This window comes from Adiantum capillus-veneris, chromosome 4, assembly GCF_014529385.1.
Source record: "Adiantum capillus-veneris isolate H3 chromosome 4, ASM1452938v2, whole genome shotgun sequence".
Taxonomy (NCBI): domain Eukaryota; kingdom Viridiplantae; phylum Streptophyta; class Polypodiopsida; order Polypodiales; family Pteridaceae; genus Adiantum; species Adiantum capillus-veneris.
The window spans coordinates 102,633,139-102,644,154 of NC_140934.1; the positions used below are offsets into that span (position 1 = coordinate 102,633,139).

Genomic DNA, 11,016 nt, shown 5'->3' on the forward strand with positions numbered 1-11,016 from the left:
AGCATGCACCTCAAGAATGAGGATTTTAGGTAAAAATGGATCTTTCATATGAATCTGACCCATTCACACATGGGTGCTCACAGTGGCCGGTCATAGCAAAAATAATGTAAAAATGCGATAAGTGGTGCGCCTCTCATCGGCGATCACCTACGCACCTATAGGACCGACAAGCCCGGTCCATGACTCAAATAAGGTGATAACGCGTCCGTCAAAGGTGATAGGGTGTCCGTAAGTGGTTAACAAACTTCCAAAGTAATAAGGGCAAATAAAAGGGGGGTCATGGACATAGACCAAGGGCCGACTACTAGTTGAGCAATTTTCCTGCAAAGTTTAACCAATGGGTTTGGATTGCAAAGGCAACACCCAAGGTTACATGTGCAATACTACTTGCATTTCACTTGTTTTCAATTAGTGTTTCTAGGCCTTTGCAGACGGGAAATTTGGGCAGGTGCCTTTCACTACGAATAACACTATGTTCAACCTCCAGGCACGCATTTGGTTTTGTTTCTATGTTTTTGTTTACTTTTTCAAGTAGGATGCATAAACTTCTATGTTTCATTCATTTTTTCTCTTCAGCAAGATGACAAGGTCATGTAAGAGCCAAGAAATTTGGGTTGTAGTGTCCAAAAGAAGCTTCTGCATTACGCAATTATGGACCCACTTGTAGGGTTTGATTTGGCACATGTTGTCATATGGGACACAACATGGTTTAGGAACTCAAAGAGTTCGGTTTAGCCAGTGTGGAGCATGATTCATGAGGGTCCCTCTCACGCACGTCGCACCGTGTTTGCAGTTACCTCCAGACACTAGTACATCTCGTACTTGAAGGATGTTCTTTTTCTTAGACATCCTTAGTTGAGACATATTCCACGTGTGGAGAATATGAGTCTCAGGGACTGACACTGGCGCCGCTACTTTAATTATGTGTCGCGACAATGTCCTTAAGGTGCTGGTCGAATCTGTTTCTAGACCATTTTCAACACGTTGTATCAAGAACAATTTCCGTGGCCAAAAATTGTCGGATACACGGAATGACTTGTTAAGGTTACTAGTGCGGCTAAACAACATTAACGGATGGTTGTTTATGCATATAGCAAGGCTATGAGTTGTTAATGAAAAGATTTCATTGTTTGTACCTAGAAGTGATTAATGTTTCACCTTCTATTATGGTTCAAACGTTTCAGCAAGGCTTGGAAATGATTGCAGTAGAAAATATTTAGTTTCTTTTCAGAATTATTTACACTCCTCTTTCATGTGTGCTGGGAGCATCACATTCACCATAAGTATTGGCAAGTATGATCATGGATATGCAAGTTGAATTTGTTTTTGCTAAATGCTTGCACACTAGGTGTTATGGGCCCTAGTGTTTAGCAAAGGCTGATGTGGAGCGGCATGCATATTCATCACAATAGTTCCTTATGAGGCATTTTGCACTCTATGTGCAGTATCTCTATGCGATTACTATTGAATCTACCAATCACCAATAGAGGTCATGGCTTGGTTCGGGTGGTTGTGGATCTTTCGAGTTAACCAAGATGGTTATTCATCCATGTTCACCAGTCATTTGGAAAGACTGTCTGTAAACCATGGAGAAACATATCTCAATACTGTCATTATCCAAAGAGGATAGGCAGATTACAAAGTGTAATCCTTTGCTAAAGGATATGCAAAGTGCGTACGTTAGCACCAAACAATCCAATTAGAAAGAATTTATTGCTTTAATTGGAGTTTGCTTACCATAGGTTAAAGCATGTTTGCAACTAGATTTAGTCTCTTCATGTACAAGTCAGGTTCTCAACCTTGAACACTAGTTATGGTGGGGTTGTTTACTGATAGGAAAAGATAAAAAGTCAAGGACTTACGCTTGGCTGATGAGTTACGTCAGCAAGTCACTTTCATGGAAAGTGAAAAGAGGTACTCTTTTGGGTACATCTTAGTTGTGGTAACTCATTTAGCATACTCAAGTGATTTATAAATGGAGTCTACACACTATGTTGGAATTGAACCGGTAACACAAGACGGTTGCAAATGGACAACAACGTGGAAAATCAAAATGTTACTCTTGGTTGCATTGAACCTCCTAATGAACTGTATTTTGGTCAAGCGAACAAAATGGATCCATGAAGGATGCCACTGTGGAAAACATTAGTGTATCACCACTGTTGTTTTCGAGGACGAAAACGCTTCTCCAACGGGAGAGTAATGTCATGCCAAGGGTAGGACCGGGCAGGGCCAAGGACCAAGACGGACATGCAGTCAAGGGGGTCCCTATGTTTAACATGCCAAGGGCCTATATATGGCATGGCTGGGTGGTGATGAGCATGCTCTAGTCGCTCAGTCTCACAGGGTTGTGGTACATAGCACATGGTAGTTCTACTTCGTTTTTCCTCTTTTTGGAGCACTATTCACATCAGGTGCAATCACTCACCATGGCCGACAACAACACAAATGTTTTCAAAATGTTTTGATGTGCTAAGGACAAATTGGATGGGGATAACTACCCAATGTGGACTACATGATGACGCACGCTCTTGTGTTGAAGGGCATTTGAAATGTTGTGTAGGAAATTGATGTACGTCTGCCCTCTGTGGATGCAAGCTCATTTGAGGACGTTGCAGGTCCTAGCAGGTCTGTTGCTACTAGAGTTGTTTTGCCTACAATTGAGCAATCTTATTGGGATGTTGGAGATGCGTAGCCTCATGCATTGATTGCATTATCTTGAAGCACACTATTACTCCTCACATTCACTCAACAAAATCAGAGAAACAGGCTTGGGATACCCTTGATGGTCTTTATGCAAGTTGTAAGGAGGCAAAACTTGCATTGTTGCGTAAAGAGCGGGAGTTGAGATTACGCATTTCAAGAAAGAACAGGGATAAACAATTGCAATTGAACGTGCACTTGATTCCCATTAAAAAAACACAACCCAAAATTTGAGCCACCTACTATAGTTATAAATTTTGGCAAATAGTTTAGATATTAGTTTGACCTAAAAAAAATGGTGCGAAAACAATTTTTTGTTTTGCAAAACTCAGAATATGAGAGTGGTGTAGTATTAAGCATAACAAAAAAATAACAAGTAAAGACCTTGCTCATAGATGAGCCGCGGTGTTAAGAAGACCATACCATAACACATACTGTAAGAGAACAATCATCAACATTAAGTGCCCGAACAGGGGAGGCAAGCCCCAGCTAAATCTAGAGAACCATAACCAAAACGACCCGACATCGTACCGAGAGTAAGTTCGAAGCAATGAAGGGGCCCATTGTCCCCATCACCTCAGGAGTTGCTCGAAGAGCTACCATGGAGAAGTCCCTGCCACCTATGCATGCCATGCGCCAAGCACACCACCAACCTAGCAACTAAAAAGGAGAGCATTCGGAGAAGATGAGAAACACACCATCGACACGAGGACCAAGAACCAAGCATCCACAGGCTTTCAAGGGAGCCATGCCCTTTCGAAGGTTATCGCCTGCTGAATGGATGAGCACTGACTAAGCAGAAGATCCGAACCGCAGACTAGACCACCCTGCCAGCCGCACAGCAGCATCCCTTGAAGCTGAACCAGAACAAGAAAATGGTGGGGTTGCCACCACGAGCCCTCTGCTGCCACCAGCCGACCATGTGCCCCCAACCACCACGAACCCCCACCATGAAAAGCCCTTACCGACCTAGCGAGCAGATTCCCCTTCCAAAAGAAGGGGAGGCCGCTGCCCAACAAGTCAGCCATAAATTTGTATGGTGCCGACCCACCTGTAAGGCCAGGTAAGAGCCCCCTCCTAGGACCACCTCCAGCTCATTTGCGATGCAGATTTGAGCCCTGCAGACAAAAATCTGCCATGTCCGACATCTCCCCATCCGTCACCTGCATACCCAACCCCTGGACGACCCCCTAGAGCCTTCCCCGCTTACGCAGACTACACCAGAGCCGAAGGGGAGCAGGGCGACGCTAGGGTTTGGCTTGGCACGCCAGCAAGTCTTTGAAAAAGGAAAAAAAAAATAGCTTTAATTTTGTGGCTTAATGAAGAGGTACCTACTTCAAAATATGAACCTTAGGGGCTTCTTTCTGAACGGTTTCATATAAAAGGAGACAACAAAGAGAAATGGCGGCGAACTGTGAGCTCTATAGAAAGGCGAGCATCGGCACCTGTCTCACAGACGCTCTGGACGAGCTCGTCACGAACGGCTCCCTTACGCCTCTTCTCGCCGTCAAGGTCCTTATGCAGTTTGACAAGGTGGGTGCTTCTTCCTTCCCGTCCTTTCGCTTAGGGCTTTCTGTTTCACACCCAGAACCCTACAATGCATCAAACCCTAATTTTATACACAGCCAGTTTTCTCATTGTCCTTGTTCTTAGAAGCTGTGGCTCAGCGATCTGGGCATCTTTCTTAGAGCAGAAACGCTAAGTGGCAAGTGAGAGCGAGAGGTTTGTGAATTTATGAGCTTGCAAATTAGGTGAGCAGATCTAGGTTACGCACAAGAAGGAAAAACCCCCCGACGCTGGTTGAGAACAAAATTTCTTTGTGTACTCTTCAGCTTCTTCTTCTCCAAGCTGTGTGTGAGCGTGCCTGCGACCCTTAACTCAACAATTTGATGTTGCACACTAGGCTAGTCCGCAAAGAATGTCATGAGCCTGAAAGAAAAACGAGATGAATTGTGCTTGCAAGGACTCCACAAACTCTTTTTTGACAAGGCAGTATGATGAGGTAATTTCTCCACACGTATTCCCACATACTCTCTCAACTGATTATGAACAAAAGTAAAGCCACCTTTAGACAGAAAGTGGAAGGAAAATAAATCGAGGCTATGATCTTCAACCCTTCATTCCCTACACAGAGTGCAATGAACTTCACAAAGCTTTTTGTTTTTGTGGCAACATAGAAACATTTGTATGCTATGTATGCATAGTTGTTGAAGTTGTTCTAGGATCAGCACCATCAACTCAAACTACTTAAATGACTCCACTCTATTTCCTTCCATTCCATTTGAAGTGTTTTTGTCTTACATATAGACGACCGTTGAACTCACCTGATTATGGTTGGGAGCTACTTTTTCTCAATGCATGTATATATCACTTTTTTAGGTCTTTACAAAGTGATGAATATATGAAAAGCTTTCCTTAGTCAAAGCACACGGTTTACTAGAAATGTGCAGGGATTCTAGTAATTTTTTTGGGCTAATGCTCTACCCATTATCTAACTTGACTCTTCATCGTCCTTATATGTGTCCACTTTCGTCCACTTGGTTGTTGATGATGTCGTTTCAGTAGCAATATCATGAAAACTATAGAGGTCTCTATTTCTATCCATGCATCATGTAATGATGTATCTAAATTTCTTTCCTTGCACAGCTTAGCTGGAAAATGGCTAATTACTATAAGGCAAAATGTGACACAAGAAGAAAAACAAGTTTTCCATGGAGCATTTGTCCAATTGGCCTTCACACCAATGACGAGTCTGTTAAAATCTGCATGTCGCGCATGGTTGCCTTTGACATCAAGCTTGTTTTTGGCTAGTGCGAAACACAATGGTGAAGGTTCTTTTAGATGTTTGGCTTATTCTCATTTTTCCGGTCAAAATTTTTGTCTCTCTATCTTTAGGCACAATACATTCTAAACTGGTTCTCTCTGTTTCTTTAGTTGCTACACTCATGAGCACTTTGTTGTTGGTTAGTACATCCACAATTGGCTGTTGGTTAGAACATTTGACCACAGATTTTCTATTGACCTGGTTGTTTTAAGCATCCACTTCTATCACACATTCTTAAGTAAAGAACTGTTGCTTGTTAGGGAGAGCATATCTAGATTGTTGTGATTACACTTGAAAGATTGATGAGTAAAGTCTGGTTGTTTTTCTTGCAGTCTATGAATGATGCCTTGCAAACAAAGATAAAGTCAAAGGTTTCTTTCAAGGTGTGTAACTTCTCCCTTCTTGACTTCATTGTATGATTAATCTTGATTGGGAGGAAGGAGGGAGCGTGAGAGTGGGTGAATGCATGGAAGCACGCTTCACACTCATACTAGCTGTCATGCGCATGCAAATGCATACATGTACGAACACGTGTATCTTGAGTTTTTGTTAATTGAAATGTCACAACTGAGAAATTGTAACCAAGAAATTGTAAGCAAGAGCCCACTTACTCTTTATTACTAGTGTCTTACGTTGTATTTGCTTCTCTATGTTACATAGTAGCCTGCTGATGTGGCAGCGCACACAGACAGCCCTACGGGTGCTTGCTTTAATGGTCAGACGCTTTTGAAGTTGCAGCTTTTCATTGTAATTGCTTTTGGACAAGCCAGGGGGCTTTATAAGTGTGCCCAAGGCCTCACTCTTCGCAGATTAACTTGGGAGCATCACCAGAGCGAGGACCCTTGGACATTGTACTTTGCGAAGCTTAATAATAAGGAAAGACCGTGAAGGGGTGCCAATCTTTGGGGGCAGTGCGTCTGGGCACGGAACTCCACTGATCCGTGTCGACTCTCCTCTTCTCTCTCTCTCTCTCTCTCTCTCTCTCTCTCTCTCTCTTTTCAAGTTCAGTTCAGTTCAGTTTGCAGTTTTCTCACGTGAGTTGCTGTAGATCTTCGGCTTGGGGTGTCCAAGTCTATTACATCTATTTTCTTGCATTTACTATTTCTCTACAAATCTTCTTCAACTTCAAGCAACTTCTACAAAGATATGCTCCTCTTGGGTTGAAATCGGATGTTCTATAGAACTAGATCTAGGGCTGGAAACTCCTCCTTTAGAGCAGATTAGCAGATCAGACCCTTCTATGCCCCAAAACACTACTCTAGAGGGCCGCCCCGCAATTCGCGTCGCAAATTACGAAAACCGTATCAGTCACCACTTCAGCATCTCTATGCAATTTTTGGAGTCTTGCTTTATTTTATTGGGCTTTAGGCCCCTCGGTCAGGTTATCTAAGTTGGGAGGATTAGGTTTTTAGGCCTAACCCTCCACAGACGGCATCAAGGATGACATTTCCAGCAAGTGTATAGTGTCCAATCTTCATAGAAAACAAGATAACTGGTGTTGCCTCTTCAAATTTCTCTAAAGTTTGGATTGTGTGTATATTAGGAGTCTTCATCTTCATCCCTAGAGTAGAATCAGTAGAAACTCCCATGTACGAATTTTAAGTCAGTAAGCTCCCAGATCAAAGCTTGGAATAGAACAAAGGAGGTGTCCATCTCCCGCAGATGAAGGCTCAGCCCTTCAGATTCAAGAGATTCGTCTCTCCAGAGTTCAAATTTGATAGATTGGTCTCTCAAATTGTCCAAATACATAATGAGCATGACAGGCTAGGAATCATGCTCCACCCTTGTAATCTTTCCCACAGAAACAAAGAAAAAACTCTTTATGGGGGGAACAGTGGTACCCATGTCAACTCCAACATTCTCTCTTGCCCTCTTATCTCTCTCCCGTGAATAAAGCTTTATTTTATTCACGTCAAGTAAAGTTATATTGTTGGGCCTGTTCCACACCTATGACACACATGCCATGATATAGAACTTCAACCAAATGATGCATTAAACATTCAGTTGTCTTCCCTTGTCTACTCTGCATCTATTAATTCTCGTCTCCTCTACTCTGCTTTTCCTCAACTTCAATCACTCTTGCAAAGATATGCCCCTGTTCTATAGAAATAGACCTGGGGCTGGATATTCCTCAGTCTGATCCTTCTGGACTGCAAAACACGTGTACTATGTGAAACAGAGGCAAATTACATGGGAGATCAAGCAGAAAAGTAAGTGGGTTCTTGATCTCCTCTATTTGCTTGAACCTACTATTTATCTACCACTACTTAAAGCAGCTCCTATGAAGATATGCTCCCCCTAGGCTGAAATCTGATGTCACTAGATCTAGGGCTCTTTAGAGGACTGATTTGCAGATAAAACCCTTCTGGGCTGTAAAACCACTTCCTGGAAGGATATTATGGACACAATTTGCCAAATTACATTGGGAGACACTAAGCTAACGAATAAGTGGACTTCTTGGTCTCCTCTATTTTCTTGAACTTACTATTGTATCTACTACTACTCATCAACTTCGTGCTCTCCTACGAAGATATACCCCTCTTGGGCTGAAATCTGATGTTCCACAAAAAATTCCCCTTTTAGAGCTGATTTGCAGATCAGACCCCTCTGAGCTGTAAAACACCACTACCTCACTTCGATGCAGGACAGAGCTGAAGAGTAAGTGTCTTCTCTATTGTCACAAAGTGATGGCGTGGCATGACCTAAAGGACAGAACCCGGCCGAGGGGCGTAGAAAGAAGCAAAAGAACCAAGTTCTGGCCAAGTAGCCCAGAGAAAGAGTCACCAAGTTGTTTTTGCTGTTTTTTGACTGAAACCAGTTGTGATGCAATTCTCTTTGCTCGTATGTTCGTCCTTCTACGTCAATGGGTTGTGAGCTGCAAATTTCTTGGCTTTTTTTTTGTTGCAACCTCCCTTATCCCATCGCAGGCTCTGGAGGTCTCTCAAGAAGAAGCTCGTCACCAAGAAGTTAGAACTGCTCTGTGAACTCTCGTACTCAGTTGATCTATCCTTTGGCGTTGCCCTTATGGTGCCAGCTGGTGCTGGTCAGAGGCTTTTTGCCTAGATGATGGTTTTCTGTGGGGCAGTTGTTAGTACCTTCACTGACTACTGGCTTTTGTTGTCATCTTGCTTGTGATCGTCGAGCGTGGTGTGCTGTTGGTTCGGGGTGCTTATCTTTTAGATGACACTGGGATTCCTACTCTCCTTTGTACATTTTACTCTTTTTACTCACTTTCCCGTTGGGCGTGTTCAGTTTTTGCAGTATTTCAGGTTTGTCCTTGTGGCTCAGTTGTATCAGCATTTGCAGTTTTCAGCCTATGGGCTTGCTTTGTACTTGCATTGCTCCTCATGGATCAGCACAATTTGGGTGTTTTGAGGGTATTTTCAAGGGAGGGAGAGAGAAGAAGAAGATAAATTTTAAAGTTGTAGGAACAATGCCAAGAGATATGAAAGATATATCTGACCAAGAGAGATGAAAGATCTATCTGACCACTCTTGAACTCAAGACCTGATACTCTAGAGGGAACTGGGATAGACAATCTGGTCATAAAAAAGTCACCAGTTTCCTCATGAGAGAGAGAGAGAGAGAGAGAGAGAGAGAGAGAGAGAGAGAGAGAGAGAGAGAGAGATAAATGAAATGTTATATTAACGTCTTCAAAAGGCCAAAGTGACCTATGAGACCAAAAAGTTACAATGTGGTGGATCTCATACAAAGTCAGAGTAACAAAATGACAAAATGAATATACTATGGAATCCTGGACTGCTAGGTGTGAACGGGGCAGAGCAGCTAGCTGGGGTAGCTAAATCACAAGAGATCCAGCATCGGTCGCTGGCGTATCTCATCAATCTCCTCCATGGTCAGTAGTCTGACCGGGCGTCGTGCATGTCGGGCCAAAGTGATCCGAATCCTCTGATGCAGCCTCCGTCGATGCGGATAATGAGATTGGATGCGGGCAATGGAGTGGATGTGGATGACTTTGGAGGCAGATTAGGGGCTTTCAAGTCCCGTGGCTTTTATGAGCTGTTTCAGGAGAGTTCTTACAGTAGATATACCTTTTTCTTTTTTTTCCGCTACACCGCCAAAGGTGGAGAGAGCCTATGGCAGATTTCTGCTGGCTTTCCGTAGCCAGTGTTAATTCGCTTAACCATTTTTATGATTGACTGTATCTTATCATTTGAAGTATCCTGCTGTTGTTTAGGTGTTAATCTTAAAAGAGAGGAGGAGAAGAAGAATCCCAAGAAACCTCAAAGACGAGTCTTGAACTCAAGACCACACACGAGCAGAGAAATTTTAATGTGTAGGAACAATCCCAAGAGACTTCAAAGATGAGTCTTGAACTCAAGACCTGATACTTTTTTTTGGGGGGGAGAGAGAGAGAGAGAGAGAGAGAGAGAGAGAGAGGCTAATTAAGGGTTAATTTTGACATTTCAGGGACACTTGCATACCTACAGATACTATGATAACATGTGGACCTTCCTTTTAGAAAAAGCACTTTTCAAGACGGAAAATGAAAGTGTGCAGGTGGACTTGGTAAAGGTGATTGCCTGTGACGCAAAAGCCACAACACGTTGAAAGGGCTATACAAAGTTGTTGGTGGACCCTTCACAGATACTTGCAGCAGCATCGTTGGGGCTTCAGATTTTATTGTAATTTGTTGATGATAGTCATTGTTTGGAGTAGTGAATCTTTGTAGCTCTTAAAAGTTAGTATTAGTTTTTGGGACCAAGTTGGTGTCGAGGAGGTCATGTATGAACTTTGATGATAAGTCAAGGTTCGTTGTTGCTTAACGTGGCAGCGAAGGTATCTTATAGTGTACTTCTAATTCCTATTAATGTTTTTAGTATGTTCTTCTAAGACCTGTGTATGTGTCTCATGACGACAGGATTCTATTTTAGTATCTTTATTTATCTATATGCAAGCCAGCGTGCATGTACATGTTGCCTGTGGCACAAGCGAACGGGTACGTATATGCTTCAGGTAGAAGAGAAGAATAAGAGTTTGTCGGAGGAACAATCCAAGAGACCTAAAAGACTTACCGTTGTGACTAATTATAGCAATTCCTACGCGCAGTAGTCTCATTGCATGTTGTTTACAAGGATTTTGTTGGGCCTACTAATGTCACATTGCAATGCATTATTTACAAATGCTCAGCTGTATGCGAGTTGAACTTGAGGGAGGGCTCCGGGTACAGTTTGCTTAAAAACAATATATATGTTTGACAAGGAACCTACAGTGGTAGCCCATAGATTATTGGATGCAGCAAGAGTTTGGAAGGCAATGAGCCAATAGCCAACCTTGTAGTAGGTGGTAGCTGCTTGCTCATGAAGGAGCTTGTTGTCAAAGGGATATAGAAGAGTCGGAAGTATTAGAGAAAGTGGTATTTAAGAAAGTTGGAAGTAATCTGAGGTCCTCTCTCTCTCTCTCTCTCTCTCACACACACACACACACACACACACACACACACACATGCCTAAGCACATGCACATACG

The 11,016-nt window shown here is 42.8% G+C and overlaps 1 protein-coding gene across 1 annotated transcript; it reads left to right on the forward strand.

Annotated features, from left to right (window-relative positions):
* The first annotated feature begins 3,023 nt into the window (after positions 1 to 3,023).
* On the forward strand, positions 3,024 to 10,330 carry LOC147459715 (transcription initiation factor IIA subunit 2-like). The gene is made up of 3 exons (XM_086510927.1): positions 3,024 to 4,236; positions 5,860 to 5,910; positions 9,959 to 10,330. Exons 1-3 carry the CDS (start codon positions 4,105 to 4,107, stop codon positions 10,097 to 10,099), a joined length of 324 nt encoding a protein of 107 aa, XP_086367053.1. The 5' UTR covers positions 3,024 to 4,104; the 3' UTR covers positions 10,100 to 10,330.
* Positions 10,331 to 11,016: the final 686 nt, after the last annotated feature.